Genomic DNA, 19,849 nt, shown 5'->3' with positions numbered 1-19,849 from the left:
AGATGATAAAGGAGAGAAGAACAGAAGTAGAAAAAGAGCAATGGCTAGACTCGTCCTTCAGCCCCGTTCTTCCCCGTCATGCTGCCTGACCAGTCCCAGCAGAGCCCATATTCAAGCACACGTCCAATACTCTTTTTTTTTTTTTTTAGCTTTCAGACATCTTAATTTGTGTGTGTGTGATCAGGTGCCATTCCTCACAGCAGACGAGTCGCCCCGGGGCCTGGCTCAGTCTGGCTCCACACAAGAGCAGTGGTGGTTCACACTGGGATGTGTTTATCTGCATACAGTATGTGCATGCGCCTGTGTGCATGCATGACAGCAAGTGTTCACCCGTCCATTCTGTGTTGCTGAAAAACTCAATGGTCAACCCTGATTAACCCTAGCTAGACACACACACACACACACACACGTTTGTACAGCTATACTTGTGAGAACACTAATTGACATAATGCATTCCCTAGCTAGCCCCTTACCCGAACCCTTACCATCAAAACTAAATGCCTAACCGCAAACTTTACTCTAACATGAACCTAAACCTAATTCATACCTGAGCCTTAAAACCGTGTGTTAACCATCAAACAGCCTTTTAAAGGCCTGTCCCAAAGTGAGAACCGGACAAAATGGCCTCACTTGCCACACCCACGCACCCACGCACGCACACACACACACACACACACACACACACACACACACACACACACACACACACACACACACACACACACACACACACACACACACACACACACACACACACACACACACACACACACACACACACACACACACACACACACACACACACACACACACACACACACACACACACACACACACACACACACACACACACACACACACACACACACACACACACACACACACACACACAAACTCCGTAGCATACCATAGCAACACGGCCAACAGAAGTCAGGGTAGCAGAAGAGGTGGCTGTTTGGAACTGCATGCTAGTTGATTGAAGTGCTGGGCCCGATGCCCTGACAGCCTTCCCTCAACATTCTCTCTCCACCCTGCTTCACCTCTGTTGCTCCGCTGTGACTCTCACCACAATGGCTGCTGCCTGTGGACCTGCAAAGGCTGCCAAGGACACAAAGACGACCGATAGCAACCTTTGACATCAGAAGCTGCCACCAAAAGACCAGATACAAGCAAGAGTTGGCAGCTCTGTTAACAGGCCACAGACTCAGATCTATTCAGCGCGGTTAAAGTAGCGAAAAGTCAATAGAGCGGCAAGTCAATAGAGCACACATACAGAGGGACGCTGGGTCAAACAGGTCTGAGTTAGGACAATGTCAGGCATGCCAACGGGTTCAGAAAATAAGTCGACCTCAATATCTTTGCTCAAAGGTCGCAGTTTTTTTTTTACCGACAGCAGTCCAGTAAAGAAGCGAAATAAAACGTCAAGGTAGCAAAATAAATTGACATTTGAACATGAAATACAGTATGGGTTTTTGTATTGAAGGCTAGATGACATTTCAAGGAGCTGATTCACTGGTAGATCTTAAGGCCACCCACCCACACAGCACCGTGGTGGAACATGGTGTTTTCAGTGGCTGAGATGAGATAACAGTATAAGAGATATATTCACCGACATGTGGAGCATGTGTAAAGATGACCAATACATTCACCAAGATGTCACCGAAGGGGCTGTGAGGAGAATTACATCTCAAACCAGAACCTCCAGAGCGATGGTAGAAAGAAACGAGTAACGAAGCAAATGCCGTGACAGCTCATGTGTGTTTGTATGTGTGCAAACATGTAACAATCTGTGCTTAAGCATACTCACACAAAGTAAAAACAGATGCTTTACTGATACTTATGAGGAATATATTATTTCCTGTTTTAAGGGCTTGACCTACCTTTTGTTTATCCATGTATGTGTGTGTGTGTGTGTGTGTGTGTGTGTGTGTGTGTGTGTGTGTGTGTGTGTGCGTGTGTGTGCATGCCTTGGCTTGGCTTGCATGCAACCATTTGTGTGTCACTCTTCAAACATCACTGCAATCATCACTCTTATCAACGGTCATGTTGAGGATTACAGCTTTCATCCCTAATCCTACATTAAGGACACATTCTCATGATGGCCCCTGTGACGTCATCAGGGCCAGTCAACCACAGTGAGAGAGGGCACAGGGACAGAAAGCCAAACACCACAGGAGAGGATTAATGAAGAGAAGAGACAGAATACGATGGTGATGAAAAAGAAAAGAGAGGTTGCATCAGAGCAGACCGAAATAGAAAAAGGAGAAAAATCAAACGGCACATTTCGGTAGCATGTGCGAGCAAGCCTGTGTTTTTGCGTCGTGTATTGTTTTTGTGTTTGAAGATAATCTGCCACCACTGCTTCAGTTTCTCTGTCTCTCCGACAAATGATCCCTCTCAATCAGGCTTTACTAAGACCTCCTATCTGCCCAACACCCACAAGAATGTTCACGCAAACACACACACACACACAAACACACACACACACACACACAGGCACATATGCGCACAGGCACACACACACACAGGCACATATGCGCACAGACACACACACACACACAAAAACAAATACTCAATTTACCGTCAACACTGCTCTAACTGAACCCTGATAATCTGTACAGGCGAACTGCCTTACACCACTGATGGACACCACAGTTACAAACCCTAAGGAAAATGCTTGTATTATGCACATCTGAAATGTATGGATATTTTTGATATACAATAAATTATTTTAAAGGCACTGGCACATCCCTTATTTTGGCAATACCAAGTTGGTATATTGTATCCACTACTGTACTGACAACTGTGACCACCTAAAAACCGGCCTTTTCTTTTTTCACCATACCCTTGTCTGTAAAAAAAAAATCACCAGTTGCCTCGACGTGAAGCTCTGTTCCATTTCAACCTATAGTGTTTCTGCCAGTACTAGCCTAGTTAACTTCCTTGAAATGAATCAAGTCAAATTCTTCTAACACTCATTGTATATGGAAACTGAAAGCGTTCTTAGATTAATGCCGTGTAAGTAGATACTGAGTAATATCATTATCACTGTTGGAGTTTGTTGTATACCTGCAGAGACTCGCGGGCAGTCTGGCAGCATCGGATCCAATGGCGTGTCCAGGGATTCCGGACTAGATACCCAGTTACAGCAGTGCTGTAGGGAGAGGAAAACAAGAGTTTGACAATTGAAAAAGAAAAATGTCACATAGACTACTTGTATACACGGGAAATGAATGTGGCAACCAGCATCCGCCAAATATGACTTATTATTATTAATATTACTTCCCACAAACACAAAGAAGGAAATGTAATAAGGGAAGGAATTTGATGTTAAAACATTTTTTTCATCTGGATGCCTCAGAAGTATTGGTTTTTCTTTTTTACATTATAGAAATATAGCAAGTTTAATTGAAATAGAAATAAAAAATAAATTGAAAGAGAAAAGTGGAGAAAAAAACTGAGAGAAAAGAGCGGCAAATGGGCAGGGAGAGGGAGACAAAGAAAAGGGGGACAGGTGTGGAGGACACGGGGAGAGGCAGTAAGTGGGAGAAAGGTGTGTGTGTGTGTGTGTTTGTGTGTGCGTGCGTGTGTGTATGTGTGTGTGTATGTGTAAGGCTGAGCGAGATGGGGGGGGGGAGAGAAAGAGGGAGAGACAGGGAACACGCAATTAAAAGCTTTGTGACATGTTGCTCAGACAGCTAGGCGTTTGTTTGTGGTGGAGAGCTGAGGCCTTCTACCATGGTGTATCAGTGGTTGGTTGCCCTGGGGGGAGGGTGTCTGCCCAGTTTGCTGACCCATAACCCCCCTGCAAACGCCCCTAGTCCTCTCAAACCCCCTGTGGTTGACAACTCTACTGTCAGAAAGAGGAGAAGACCTCTTTATCCATTTTTCTTCCTGTCTGTGTGGCACTCCCTCTTGCTTCCTATTGGGGTTATTTCATACATATAATGGTTTAAACATAATATAAAATAACATTTAAATGTATCAGTGTGCCATGCTCCAAAACCCCCGTTGCTTTGAGTTTTTTATTCACTGGGTCGTCATATGACAACATATCAAAGTGTGTTTTCCCTGTTTGACCGTGCTATGTGGATTGGTATGCTGTTGCTGTGAGGTTAGTACAAAAACAAGGCAAAGGGTAGAGAGGGACAGAGAGGGAGGCTGAGAAGGAATGCCTGGAGAAGACGTTCCCCCCAGATAAGATAAAAGTTCAATAGAAGAAAGAGAAATGTAAAGAGATTAGAATGTGCAGCTGGCGTCCTTCTGAATCACTGCTTATCTGCCCTTGTTTACTTTCACCCTGGCCCCCTGACAGTCATTACAGTGCCGTGCAGGCTCTTGTGTGTGTGTGGGTGTGTGAGTGTGAGAGTGTCTGTGTGTGTGTGTGTGTGTGTGTGTGTGTGTGTGTGTGTGTGTGTGTGTGTACATATGTGCTGGTGTGTGTGTGTGGGTCTGTGATTGCATTGCGGGGGGTCTCCCTCAAAGATGTGCAGTGTTGTGAACCCTTCAGCCTCAAACACACACACACACACACACACACACACACGCATACTTGCTTTCACATTTTTGCCCTCAGCAACCCTAACTCCCAAGCCCCTGAAAAGAGGAGGGAGTGAATAGACAATTCTAACTTCTCCCATTTCAACCCCTTCCAAAAGACACATACTACATGCATGCAAACATCCAGGGTCACATCACAGCTATAAGGCAAGGCAAGGCAAGTTTATTTATATAGCACAATTCAGACACAAGGCCACTCAAAGTGCTTTACAGAGGCAAGATTAGAATACATAAAACACATTATAAAACATTTAAAAGTGAATAAAAGAAGCAAATAAAATAAAAATTGCAGGTTAAAATGGAAACAAAAAAGTCTTCAGACTCGATTTAAAAGAACTGAGAGTTGCAGCAGATCTCAAGTTTTCTGGGAGTTTGTTCCGGATTTTTGGTGCATAATAACTAAAAGGTGCTTCTCCTTGTTTAGTCCTAACTCTAGGGACTGTAAGTAGACCTGTCCCAGACGACCTAAGGGCTCTGGACGGTTCATAACGTATCAGCATATCAGTAATGTATTTTGGCCCTAAACCATTTAGTGCTTTATAAACCAACATCAGTATTTTGAAATCAATTATTTGAGTGACTGGAAGCCAGTGTAAAGACCTCAGAACTGGGGTAATGTGATCCACTTTTTTGGTCCTAGTGAGGACTCGAGCAGCAGCGTTCTGAATTAGCTGAAGCTGTCTGATAGATTTTTTTTGGAAGGCCAGCAAGGACACTGTTACAGTAGTCAAGTCTACTAAAGATAAATGCATGGATAAGTTTTTCTAAATCTTGCTGAGACATAAGCCCTTTAATTCTTGATATGTTTTTTAGGTGGTAGTAGGCTGATTTATTAATTGATTTAATGTGTTTCTTGAAATTCAAGTCAGAGTCTACGACAACACCAATATTTCTGGCTTGGGGTGTAGTTTCTAACATAACCGATGTAAGCTGTGCGCTGACTTTTAATTGTTCATCTTTGGCACCAAAGACAATTACTTCAGTTTTGTCGTTGTTTAATTGAAGGAAATGTTGGCACATCCAATCATTGATTTGTTCAATGCACTTACTCAGTGCCTGTATCGGACTGTAGTCTCCTGGTAATATGGTTATGTAAATGTGTGTGTCGTCTGCATAATTATGGTAGCAAAATTTGTTCTTATTTATAATCTGAGCTAGTGGGAGCATGTAGATGTTAAACAGAAGAGGCCCAAGAATGGAACCTTGGGGGACTCCGCATTCAATATTTGTCCGCTCAGATGTGAAATTGCCTATTGACACATAGTAGTCTCTATCCTTTAAGTAGGATTCAAACCAGCTTAGTACAGTTCCAGAAAGTCCAACCCAGTTTGCTAGTCGATCTAGTAATATGCTGTGGTCAACTGTGTCAAAAGCGGCACTGAGATCCAGTAAAACTAAGACAGAACTTTTGCCAATGTCTGTGTTTAAATGGATGTTGAGGACCTTAACAAGAGCAGTCTCAGTGCTGTGGTGTTGTCGAAATCCTGACTGGAAAACATCAAAGTTGTTCTTTGCTAAGTAGTTATTTACAAAGCTATCATTCCCTAAGTAAACCCCCTCCACACACACACACACCCTTCTCCCAGATGTGTTGACGTTTGTCTGTATGAATATGGTAAGGTACAGAGGGACAATGAATATACTGGATGCCCAGTTTGATTTTTGTCAATGTAAGTTTCTGCAGCTAAGTCAAAGGAAATTTCTCTAGTGGCTGTCTGCTTGACACGTAAGAGATTTATTTGCTGTAAGCTTAAAAGAAAACTAATTTACAGAGATGATGATCAAACAGCTGGTCCATGTTTGCAAATCCTTAGCAAATCTGAACGAGTAAACAAAATTCAGTTTTGTACAACAAGGTCAGTTTTTAAACTAAAGTTATGCACGTGTGATCCAATCATATCCAATCAATATAAATACAAATCAACAGATGTACAAACTAAGTCTCCTCTCTTAAATTGTAGAAATGTCCTTACTCCCCCCTCTGTATCTAACTTATTCCGCCCTGTCAATCAAAAGTGCTTGAAGTTGTTATGTGGTAAAGCATAAGAGGAGCCAAAGAGGTTGAAGAAGGATCGGCGGAGAGATGAGGGGGAATGGAGTGGAGGAGGAGGGGGTTGTTTAGTGTTGGGGGACGATGACAAGTCATCTTGGTAAACAGTGGCATATTGTGTATTTTTAGATCCTTTTGCGTTTGCCCTAGATGTGCTCTATCTCCTCTGAGCCATGGGCTTGAGGGCAGCGCGGTGTGGAGCGGCACAGAAGCAGTGGGGCTCCTTGACTGCTACATCAAGTGTCTCATTGTATCTCCTTTAATTCATTCAGTCTGTCTCAAGCAAGATGTCAGCTGGGCTGTGGAGCGCTGGGCTGAAGGCGGCTGGATGCTAGGGGAAGGAGGGGAGTCTTTCAAAGAGCCCTCCTCCCTCCCCCTTCACCTCCACCATCACCACCAATGGAGGCAGGGAGGCCGGAGTTTGAATAGATTTGTCAAGGCAACAACACACATGTGCAACGAAACTCTTGCATAAATGCACACACGCACACACACACACACATACACAGCACACAGCCCCAGTGCTGTGGGAGACCGCAGGCAGAACAGCAGTCACATAAAGGCAAGGCCTGCTGGCTGGGATTAGAGAAGGGCGATGTGACAAAAGGATGGCACATCACATCGGCTGCCTCTGACACAAAGCATCATCACTTCAAGCTACTCGTCCGCCGATCAATGGCGCCACTGAACTAAAGGCAGACAGAGAAGCAAACATGTAAACAGATTTGACTCCTCTGCTGCTCTGTGCATCTCTGTGTGTGTTTGGATTTCTGCTGCATATGCACAGTCATGTACCCACGTGAATACACAGAAGGACACGATTTAACACAGTGCCTCCCCCTCCCCCTCCCCCATGTATAACCAGGGGAAGAAATTATGGTGAAACAGGGTTCTTAAAGATCATTTAAAGTTGTGAATTTGAGGCTAATGCTATAAGTGCTAAAGCTAGCCATTAAACCAATAGTGTGCTCTGAGGGTGTAAATGACAAGCAGGTCTGATGACATCCCTCTACCTCTGAGAGATGCTTTTAAGCCTTCCTTGTTATGTGTATAGTTTGTGTGTGTGTGTGTGTGTGTGTGTGTGTGTGTGTGTGTGTGTGTGTGTGAGCCACCACCTGCTGCCTTCTGCGAGTCAAGAGTGGAGGCCAGCCTGCTTCTTTCACGTAAACACACACACACACATGCACGCACACATTCAGAGAGTAATGGACACAAAACACTGCACTCGGCTGATGGCAGGGTGATCTAATGGAGCCTTCACCAAGACCAAATAGGTCTCTTATAGGTGTCCATATCCCCTTCACAGTAAGTGGCACAGGAGGGGATGCATACTCCCTATATCTTCCAAAGCCTACATTAATGTACCTGAAAACAAACTACAAACTTTTCACAATGCAAGTACAATATAAATAATTCTATAATGAAGGTGACACATAAGTTACAATACAAATCTTGTTGTTTCTTCTAAGAAACTGTCATAGAGATACAGAAAATATGTTTTGTTTGTATATATTTGTATACAATTGGCTCTTTTCAATCTTAAAACAGTTTTCTTCACCTCTTCCTTCTGAAAGCACACAGGACTGAGTCTCATGAGAAACTATGTGCTCAGTGTACCAAAGTCTCCTAAACCATAACACACATGACAGCCTGCAACCTAACTTCTCAGAAAGTAGTCCTGAGTATCAATTTTTTGCTCCCTCTCTCTCTGTCTGTTTCTCTCCCACCTCCTCCAGTTGCTGTATAATCTCTATGGATTAGGATGGTTTATTCATGACCGTAGTGTACTCTGTGTGTGTGTGTGTGTGTGTGTGTGTGTGTGTGTGTGTGTGTGTGTGTGTGTGTGTGTGTGTGTGTGTGTGTGTGTGTGTGTGTGTGTGTGTGTGTGTGTGTGTGTGTGTGTGTGTGTGTGTGTGTGTGTGTGTGTGTGTGTGTGTGTGTGTGTGTGTGCTCTGGGCAGACCACTAGAGTGTGACAGCAGGCCAGCACAGTGACAGGAGACACCTTGGAGACTGTGACAGGCTGCCAGCTGTACACCATCATTCGCATTTCTCTCTTTCACTCATATCTCCCCACTATGCTACTCATCTATCTCCACGTACATCTCTTCATCTCCTCTCCTCCTTCGGTATTCACTCCATTCATATCCTACCTGTCTTTTTTGTTTTTCTTTTCCACAGCTCTACCCTGTGCCTTTCTCCACGGCAGTCGCTGGGATTTAAATAATTGAACGTTTCTCATACTTTATTTCTTTGCCTGTTTCTTTTTCTTTTTCTGTCTGAGCCAGTGGATGAGTCTTTCTATCTCTGCCCCTGCTTATACTGTCCCTCTTTTCTTTTCATTCACCTTCCCTCTGTATTTTGTCTTCTAGCACTGGCGTATGTTGCCCCTCGCCTGACCCATTTGGCCTACATAGCCTAGCCCAGCAGGCGCTGATCTCTAAATCCTTTCTCCCTCTCTCTGTTACTCTCCTCTTCTCATCGCTCCATCCCACCGTCCAGTGACCTCTCGAACCCCGGAGGGAGGGAATTATCTCTGTCCAGAGCAGTGCACTGCTGGGGTGCACCGGTCTCACACGCACCCTCATATGGGCACCCATATTTATACACCACCTGGGGGCATTATTCAGTTTTAATGTTAGCTTCCATTTGTGATGTGCAGCACCTGCTGGGGCTGCCCTGCCTCTTTGTGTGTGTGTGTGTGTGTGTGTGTGTGTGTGTGTGTGTGTGTGTGTGTGTGTGTGTGTGTGTGTGGTGCAAGTGCTGTCTACGTTCAAGATCCAGCTGTGCATGGGTGATTGATATAGATGTCCTTTAAAAAGGAGCATTATATACTTCGAGTGTCAGGGATTGTGTGTGCTCATGTGTTTACGTTTCGCTCTGCACCCACAATTGCATGTACTTGTAGATTGCGTGATCATTCAAAGCCAAACATAAGGAAATTGAGCCAAGGATAGAAACCCATAGATTAGCCTGCAGCCATGGGATTAGCATATTGGATGGAACCCAAACCGACTTTGACCTTTAGGTAGAACCACTGCACATAGTCAGGATTGGTTCCTAATATAAATGACTGGGACAGATTAAATTTTGGATTCACCTCAGTCCTCAAATTGACCCCGGGGCTTGTTAACCAGCACTGCCAACCATGCACTGAAGCCAGTGATGTGATGAAATACTGAATTTGAGTATGACACTAGTTTTTTAATGTACCCCTCAATATCAATAAGATATAAACAAATTAAAAGTAGAATGTATATCTCAATACTGAGCAATGACCCTTTTGAGTTAAAAACAGTATGTGTTAATTTTTCTATCAGTTAAAATTTTTCTGATCATTCACTTAATTCAGGTTTCAGGACATAAAACACATTCATGTTGTTGTTGAATAAAGCTGATGTAATGATATGAATAATGAATGCAATGGTCCCTGTGAGAAGTACATAGAGTATACACTTTGCTTTGTAATAAGCAACAAGTAATTAGTGCTTTTTGGGACTATTGAGCTCAAAACTGTACTGTAAAGGCAAAGGAAAAATAAATTTTTAAGAAAAAGAAGCAGAAAAAAATCGAGATTATGTAAATCTCTAATGATAAAAATAATATATAGTTGTATACTTGTCCATTTCATTTGTGTTTTTTATTTGTTATATCATCGAGAAGGGCATAGCATAGGTGTGCCAATGTTTCCTTTTTTTAGAAACTTTCCCTTTAACTTTTCCATTTAATTAGGCAGGCTCTCCTCTAAATCCAGCCTTAAAAGGACCGGGGGTTAATGAGTACGAGACAGCGTGAATCCTTGCCTGTCCCCTATACATCTGACTGGACAAAGAAGGTTATTTCAGATTTATTGTTCTGGGTAATCATCACAAATAGAAAATCACTTAACATTCCAATTATGCTTTGTCCCGAACATCCCTTAGATGAATCAAAAATAGGAAACATCAGACAAGGAGAAGGGGGCCAGTGCAACCTTGAATCCCCACCACTTGAAAAACGAACGTACACACATAAACAGACAAGTAACACACACTTGAGTACACAAACCAAAGACACACAAGGAGTCGGAGATGACAGAAATAGCAAAAACAAAAGGCAAGGGATATAAAAAAAGAAGAATGTATTACGGATAAAGGGATTGTGTTTGTGTGTGTGGGGGCAGGTGGGCGGGCGTGCGTGCGTGTGTGTGTGTGTGTGTGTGTGTGTGTGTGTCTGAGAGAGAGAGAGCGCGCATGACATTTGCATCTCTGGCTCTCTTGCAGCTCTGGTCTTGGACGGTCCTCATCTGTATGTGCATACTGAGTGAGCCCAGGTGCTGTGTGTGGCGTAGAGGTCACACCAGAAAGGGCAGGTGCTAAAATGAAGCTAACGCAAATGCTGGCAAACATGCGCAGCAAGTGCACTCTATCTCACACTCTTACCAACGTGTGCGAGTAAACACACGCATCCATGCACATACTGTATGAATGTCCAGTCGCACACACACACACACACACACACACACACACACACACACACACACACACACACACACACACACACACACAACCAAGGGTTAACCGTCTTAGTTATTCATTGACCTGCACCCGGGAAGAAAAAGACAGAGAAAACACGTAAACAATGGTTCTCTATGACTTCTTAGGCTAGCTCCTGGTCAGGGATACCTGTGTAGGTCGGTGGGGTTGTGCAGGGAGAAACCTCAGCTCACCGCTCATGTGAATTTACATGATGAGAATAGGGAGCTCAGGAATGTAGCCCTGTACAGTTTGCAGCAGTCTTTGTTTTCCTTCAGTAAGTGTTTGGGTATTGGAGCGTGCGTGCGCGTGTGTGTGTGTGTGTGTGTGTGTGTGTGTGTGTGTGTGTGTGTGTGTGCTTCTTTTACCTCTTGCATCCAGTCCTGTGTGCCTTTGCTGGTCTCCTGTAGCCAGATGTTATGAGCCGAGTCAGTCAGAGCCACAGCGCACACTCTGTTCTTCACTTGCATCTCCCTCTGATTCATCTGGCAACAAAACAAAGGAAATCAAATGTTTTAGTTAGTCTCTCTGGCAGCAATGCCATTCACTGTGGAGTGCTTCAGACATTTTAAACAGCATTGAGACCTTACACTATAAAATATGTCATATAAAAGATGTTAAAAAAAACACGTTTTAAATTATGTTTTTGATTGAAAATATCTGAATACTATTATCGCTATTATTAGTATTTGTGTTGTTATTATTTGGCAATTGTGCCAGTAGATACTTTCCAAATACAGGTTTTCTTTGCTGTTGAACAGACACACCTACTTGTTGGGCTATGGTAGCCCTACAGGCCCAGTGGACAGCTTACAGATTCCACCCTGATGTAGAGCATAATGTTCTAAAAGTGAAATATGAAAGGCCAGTTCCACCGTAGCAGTGTCCTTGTCACGTTCTCTGCATATGCCCTTCCCTGTACACGTTTTGAGATACCTCAGCCCCCATTCTTAATACCCTTTCCCTTCACATGTCACAGACAATGTGGTGTCCACAGACCCGTCTTCCTATTCCCCTCTGAATGTCAGCGCCAGGGAAAATGTCACACAAAGAACTTGTTAACCGCACTACAATAGACTTCCCCACACCGCCATAGTCCCCACCCCAAGGAGTACTGCAGCCAGCCAGGCCTGGGGAGTGAGCTGTTTCACTCTGCTTTGCTTTAAGATAAAACAGGAAGAAAGGAGAACAGGACTTGCAACAATAGGTTAACATTCACCTACTATATGTATACTTTTTAGTGAGCTGGGGGAAAAAAAGACTGGTGGACTGGGAATGGGCACAGAGCTGAGCAGAGAATAGCAGTAAGTGTGGTGATTCCTGTTCATCTACACGTAGTACTAAGGCCGTAAAAAAAACACACACATTTGTAACTACATTAAAGCTTCATCTTATGTGTCATCTAGGAGGGGAAAACTTCAGTGTCCCATTCTACTGGACTTATGGGCATGGCATCTATTAATGTTAAGGTTCAGGCTTGAATACAAAGAAATGCCTTGGACAGGCATAGAAGATTTAAGAAGGCATAGCAATATGAATTTGAGTCTGACTCTCTAAGGCTGGAGCAATCACACATCATAAAGACATTTACAGATATCACTGGACATCTACAGCCTGCCAGCTCTGGCTGACTTGTTGTAACATCAAACATTACGTTGGGCATTTCAATACATCCTTCTTTTCCCAGACAAATTAAAATGGGAAAGTATAGAGATAAATAGAATCTATTAAGAACCCTAAGGACTCATACAGCTGATAAGGCTCCCACTGGAGCGTCTTTACCAGGGATAGAGCAGACTGAGTGGGGAGGTACAACCGTAAGCATAGAAAAGTGCAAAAATTTAAAGATAGACAACAAAAGACAGACACTGCACATATACGCACAGACACATTCGCTCGCTCCCACAAAATCATACACACACACACACACACACACACACACACACACACACACACACACACACACACACACACACACACACACACACTCCTCTCTCTACTCCACCCTCATCCACGCTTGGTTGAAAAGCTTTCCTCTGGCAGAACTGGGCCCGTGGGAGTACCAAAGTCAACCTTTTAAAACTGGAGGTGTCAGTCAAGGTCCTGTTTTCTGGGGCTAGCCAAACGGGCCAGTCCCTGAGTATAAGGGCTGCTAGCAGAGGCCAGGAAACAGAGGGCAGTGGACTGACTGCCCATGGAAAACGCTAAGCACATGACTTCAAACCAGTCAAAAACATTGGCCATGTCTGGGCAGAAAACGTGACATTTTTTTCCATTTCAAAGTGGATAAATAGCTCTCTTCTTGCCCCTATTGCGTGCCCCTTCTGAGTTCAACTTTTTTTCCGTCTTTATGGGTAGGTTCACTGGATATGCTGAGCTGTAACAGAGCTATAATACATTTCGGAACTGTATTTGCAAAGTGTCATCAATGGCACATTATGTGTGCCTTACTTAACGTAAATAACGAACTTCAGTATTTAGACATAATTAACGTTGTATAGACAGACAAAACAAGAATACAGGTGACAGAAGAAAAAGCTTCAAAAAATTGGATACAGAGACTTGGGAAATCCTCAAGCAGCAAATTAAAAATGATTACTTTGAGCAACCCTGTATGCTTTTCAGTTGGCAAAAGCAAGTTCTTGTTTGCAAATTCTTATTGGTTTGAAAAAAAACAAGTAAAAAGTACTTTTTTTCTATGCCCTACCCTTACCAACGTTTGCGCTCAGCTCTCACTTTGTTTTGCTATTCAAAGATACACACACTGTTGTATATTTGCTGAAATGAGGAGGGAAAATAAATCAGCAACTCTGACCAAACAAAGTATGTCTTCCTGATGACGCCTCAACCGAAGATTAAAGACCAAAGAACTCCATCTCCCAACACTGGCTATATCAATCACTCCTTTGACAGCTCCCATTGCCGCAGTGCCTATACACACACATGTTTGGCTGTGGTAACAGTTGGGGTAATAGGTTGACAAATAATGACTCTAGGAGGAAGTGATCTATGCAGTGTGGCCCTAAACCACAAGGATTTTGACACCACTGGGAACCATGTTTTACGAGCCACAATGACAACTGTGGTTAGCTGCATGTTGAAAGCACCATCTAGTCATGTCTGTGTCTTCTGCGAGGTGGCTGAAACTCAAGGTTGACTTACAAATCAGGGCAAACCAATAAAGCCACATGTTCCCAAGTGGGCAGGCCATGTAAGCCCACTTATCATATGACTCGTCATGTTATCATTTTTCTACACCGTGTTCGACTGTGAGTTAGTGTTAGCCATCTTTATCCAGAGTGTTAAATGTGCTAATCCACTATGTAACCGCAGACTGCTTTAACAAAAGGACCAGGCCAGCTGTTGTGATCGCTCTTGTATCGGACATAGAAAAAGAAGAGAAAACATGTGGAAATACTTGTTGCGCTCAAACCAACACTAAGATGTTGAGACATTCGGCAGCTGGCAGAGCAAAAGTTTGGGATGGATTTTGGACATGGGGGACTTGTGTGTTAAAGCTTTTAGGAGAAGGGAGTAGAAATGCAGAAGGTAATAAGAGGATGCTGAATGGATATCAACAGGGATATGCTTGGATTAAAGGGAAGGGTTTGGGAAGAACAGCCAAGACAGATGAGAGGAAGACAGGCAAATGTGCAAAAACAAAGAATTCATCAATTCTGTATGGATCCCCCTTGAGGGAAATTGTCTTTTCCCCTTGGCCCACTTCACATGGATATCAGACTACAGGGTCAGCTTCAGAACAGCATCCCTGAAGCAAGTGGGCTTTAAATGTCTTTAAAAACATATGCAGACGCTTATACGCTTATACGAGTCAAAATAACCTGGGTCCTCTTTTTAACAGGCGGCCCATCTAGATGAATCAGTCTGATGTGCTTCATCGATCGTCTGCACCATTACACGCTTATTAGCTCAAATCAGTTAAACTATCAATGCCACTTTGACATCATCATTTAGTTTGCGAAAAAAAAAAGAAAAAAAAGGGGGTAAAATAAATTCCCTAACCCACTTTTTGTGACAAGTGCTTTTTTAAACACACTCACTGTGATTTGGATTCAACTAACAGCAACTACACATTACATTGACATTCCTCTGAAGCAGGATAACACAGCTGAGTCACAACTGATGATGCAGACTTGAGTTCAACACCCCCCATATAGATTTAAACTGGATGAACTATTGAACTAATAGAAACCCACCCCACCCCACCCCCCTAATTTCTTCCTCATAAACCATTTATTTTCAGCGTTCTCTGTTGAGGGCCTGGTTACCATAGAGACCCACAAACATCACAGATTATTGACCCCCTGGTTGGCACAATTCAACTAAATCCAGCTTTTCACAAGCTCTATGAAATAGCCAAACCCCACACATTTGGAGCCAATCAAACACACACACACACACACACACACGGAGCCACACACGGAGCCACACACAAAGACACACACACACACACACACACACACACACACACACACACACACACACACACACACACACACACACACACACACACACACACACACACACACACACACACACACACACACACACACACACACACACACAAACACACACACATTTTTCTAACCCCTGTATCTTATACCTGACCTCTCACATGGCCCTCAGCACAGTACAGTGTTTAGCGCTTTAAGCTGCTTTCTGCTACAAAGCCAGCTAATTGCTAGACTTTGTTGTTCATAATCTTATATTCGCCACTGACATAGAATGTGATATGCAACGGATGTGTGTATATATGTAAGTGTGGGGTGTGAGCAGTATGAAGGAAGGAAAAGGAGGGGGTGGGGGCATATTAATCATGTTTATTTATCTGGACGAGGAGTTGAAATAAGCGAGCAGACATCATTTAACAGCATGCTAAGCTAATCTCTGGCCGAGATAAATACTTCATTTCGCTCCTCTCCCTGTGACGCTGCCTTCCCCGCAACCGCTCTCCGCTGACGCTACATCTAAACACCGGCAATAATAAAGACAATTATTTAGGCCTTTGATAATTATGTGTCAAAGGCAGCGAAAAGCCACTAGATAATTGGGCTAAAACTGAATGGTAATCCACAATGGAGATCCCCGTGGGGAGACATGGCAGACTTATCCCTAGATAGAATTCACATGCACAAAGATACAAAATAAATAAATAAAGGGAGAAATAACAGGCAAATACAGAAAGATGAGAGCTCTTAAAGGGGCCTTGCTTACTGTCAAGATAGTCATTGTGAAAAGCCACACTTATACAGAAAGAGAGAGAGAGAGAGAGAGAGAGAGAAAGAAAGAGAGAGAGAGAGAGAGAGTGTGTGTGTGTGTGTGTGTGTGTGTGTGTGTGTGTGTGTGTGTGAATAGACTAGCAAACAAGAGAAAGGAAAGCAAGGGATAGAGAGAGAATGACAGAAAATAAGTGAGAAATAAAAATAAGATGAATGTGAATGTTAGTGGGAAGGAGGGAAGACTGAGCCGAGGCCAAAATGGAGGAGGAGAGAGAGAGAGAGAGAGAAGCACCCCACGATGATGCCAGTCAGCGACGAGGCTTATAATGTGGCTGCGCCGTGCACTGCCAACAGCCACAGATAATCTAGGACTTCCCACTGAGCACTGAAGCACTGCTTAAATATTTGATTGATTAACTGTCCTGTTGCTGCCAGAGAGTAAGAGGAGAGCATCAGAGAAGCCAGGGCAGAAAACACAGAACAAACAAACAAACATGTACGGCGCGGGTGCACACACACACACCGGAAGGTTGGAAAACACATGGCGCCGACACACTGACACATACACCCCAATAAATCCTTACACGCCAACATTGGAACAGGAGCACAAACACAAACACACACAGAGACACAGACGTGTACACATTGCAAGCATGTGTATAGAGTTTTAGCAAAGACAGTGGCAAGGGGCTGCAAAAACAAACATAAAAGGATGACTGATGGCATTGGCAGGGAGTTTCTCTATCTTAAATCAATTTAGTACAACAGACTTAGATAAAGATAAACAGTGGTTGAGTTAATGATCCTCAGCTGGATTTGGTTTTCAGTGACTGGGGGGGATTCCCCTTAGCAATGACATTTGTGTTCAATCTTTTTTTTTTTTTTTCCCTATCTGCGCAAGACTGTATGATTGCTAGTAACTGATCTCAGGTCACAGAAGGGTTGGATAGGAGTGGGAGTACAGCGTGTTTAACTACTCCACCTATACCCTGTCAGTGACACATGTATACATACACACACACACACACACACACACACACACACACACACACACACTTGTCCCTGTTCGTCCCTGGCTGTGAAAACACGGGCAGCTGGCCCCCCACAATGCAACACCCTCCACAGGAAATAGACAACACCAGCGCTTCCTGTGGCTTTGAAGCAGCGGTCCCAGGTCCCGTCGGTCCCCAGCTTCCTTTGTCTTAACCGCAGGAAGGAAGCCCTCTCTAGCACGAGGCCACAGGCCCCCAGGGAGGGAAAGGGAGTGTGTGTGTGTGTGTGTGTGTGTGTGTGTGCATCTTTCAGCGTTGTGTGCAGAGGTTTGTTCTCACTCAGGTCACATGCATTGACTCGCAGGGTTTTTTCCCCTCCGACACGCCAGTGCACAACCTCTGATGGTGGCGATGGGGTAAAGAGGGAGAGAGCAGGAGAAAACTGCAATAACTTCCTCCTCTCTTTCCTTTTTCCTCTCCAGGCTTTTTGGCCACATGCGAATGATGAAGGGACAATTAGAGAGAGAAAGAGAGCGAGAGAAAGGGAGGATGGAGGGAGGAGACACAGGGTAAGGGGGGGGGGGGGAGACATTGTTGAAGTGTGTGAGTGACAACCACCGGACATAGTGGTGGAGGGAGGTGGTGTGTGTCTGTGTACATGTTGGGGAGGATTCTATTCACAATTATATATGTATATACAGTGTGCGTAATATACAAAGGACAGATACACACCAACATCAGTGGGGGCGGTGTGAGGAAAAGGAAGGCCAATAAATATTTACTGACGCAGCACAAGTGGAGAATGGTTGTGTCCACTGGTGGAAACAAAAGGCAGAGGATGAGGAGCGGCGTGCCAGGAAGCGGGCGCCGCGTCCCGCTTGTGCCCAAATGGAAAACAAGAGGAAGAAGGCAATGGAGAGAGAGATGGAGGAGAGAGAGAAAGAAAGGGCAGGGAGAATGGGACAGAGGGAGTGAAGCGGCCTGGTGCAAAATAAATGCTGTTGACCAAAAAAAAATAGATATATTTAGTTTTCATCCAGACTAATCTTCCCTGTTAACGGTATATTTCATAAAATAATAGTGCGACCACTTAAACACTTGATGGACAACTCTTTTATTGTGACGGAATTGCTTTGAAATCACTTTGAAACACTGAATAAGCAAAGCAGATGCTCAAAGATATACCGCAGTATTTTATAGTTGCGACAACAGAATTCGATTAATTTCTAATTAACATCTGCACTGTGGTAAGCGTTAATGATATCAACTCCCAGCAGCTCAATATACATTTCTAACACGGCGAAAATACAGGTAGTAGTCTTTGCTCAAGTTGCTCACGCTTTATCACCAAAAGCCCCTATTATGTTCACATTGAAATGATATTGACACAGTTAAGAAAGTGGACAAAAGTGTTGTATAACACTAGTAGTGGGAGGATGTTCATATATTGTTTGGCGACAGCAATTACAGAAATTCTCCAAATGGTAATTTCTAATTAGGCGGCATTCCTTAACGAAGTGAAAATGACGGAATGGCAACTAATTAAAGTCTTGTGTTAATTAGAAATACATCTTAGTTAAGAAAAACCAGCACAAGGTACGGTGGGCAATGTCTTCATCGCTCCCAAATCAACTGGACACATTAACTGATTTAGTCTACAGTGTGAAACCAGAAAGTTACTTTTGCGCATTGTATACACTTTAGGCCACAACGTCCCTCCACTTGCCTTTCCTCTCCCTCACTCTCTCTCTCTCTCTCTCTCTCTCACACACACTCTGAATGTGCTTCTTCCTTGTCTTTCTCCCAACCCTCCGGCAATGCTGTAAAATAGAAACCTAACCTCAATATTTTCCCTCACGGTGCTGGGACTTGCTGGCCCATTAAATTCCCCTTCCCATGTGTCAGCTTGCACATTTCCACCATGAAATTTTCGTATAATTAAACTTTCTTAATGATTTATAAGCTATAATAATAGCCGTAAGTATTTCAGAGCAGGTTAAAGGGACAGCCTTTAAGTGCACACCGGGGGATGACCCTGTTTTAACATAGTTTCGGATGGGTGACTCTCGGTTCGGAGGCGAGGATGGATAGGGTGAGGGAGAGAGTGGGATTGACGGCGGGAGAGAGGGAGGGAGAGAAGGAGAGGGCCTAACAAGGGGGTGGGTGGAGGAGGAGAAGGCTGAGACCTTTGTGCCGTAACTCAGGGTGATACTGACATGGAGGAGAAACAGGGGCCGACTGAACCCTGGCAGGGAGCTCACAGTGTATACCGCAGACAGACAGACAGACAGACAGACAGACAGACAGACAGACAGACAGACAGACAGACAGACAGACAGAGAGACACAAAAACATGCATACGCAAGCTACAGAGGCTGAGAAACTGACAGAAAAGACGGACAGGAAAGGATAAGAAAGAAAGACATTGGTCGAAAAAGTGACCGAAAAAGAGCCTGATGACTATCAGACAAAGGAGTTCAAATCAGTCGTGGAG

General features: G+C 43.9%; 1 protein-coding gene across 1 annotated transcript in view; it reads right to left on the bottom strand.

The window, feature by feature from the left end:
- Window positions 1-19,849, bottom strand: part of arb2a (ARB2 cotranscriptional regulator A) — a 269,788-nt gene that overhangs the window by 161,986 nt on the left and 87,953 nt on the right. The window contains exons 9-10 of the mRNA XM_080047168.1: window positions 11,492-11,608; window positions 3,070-3,154 (exon numbers count right to left, since the gene is read on the bottom strand). Coding sequence (XP_079903294.1) covers window positions 3,070-3,154; window positions 11,492-11,608 — 202 coding nt within the window. The remainder of the gene's footprint in view (window positions 1-3,069; window positions 3,155-11,491; window positions 11,609-19,849) is intronic.

This window comes from Ammodytes marinus, assembly GCF_949987685.1.
Source record: "Ammodytes marinus genome assembly, chromosome: 2".
In the NCBI taxonomy this organism is placed as follows: Eukaryota; Metazoa; Chordata; class Actinopteri; order Uranoscopiformes; family Ammodytidae; genus Ammodytes; species Ammodytes marinus.
Note: the sequence above shows the minus strand (reverse complement) of the source record. Positions and strands in the feature narration are given on the sequence as shown.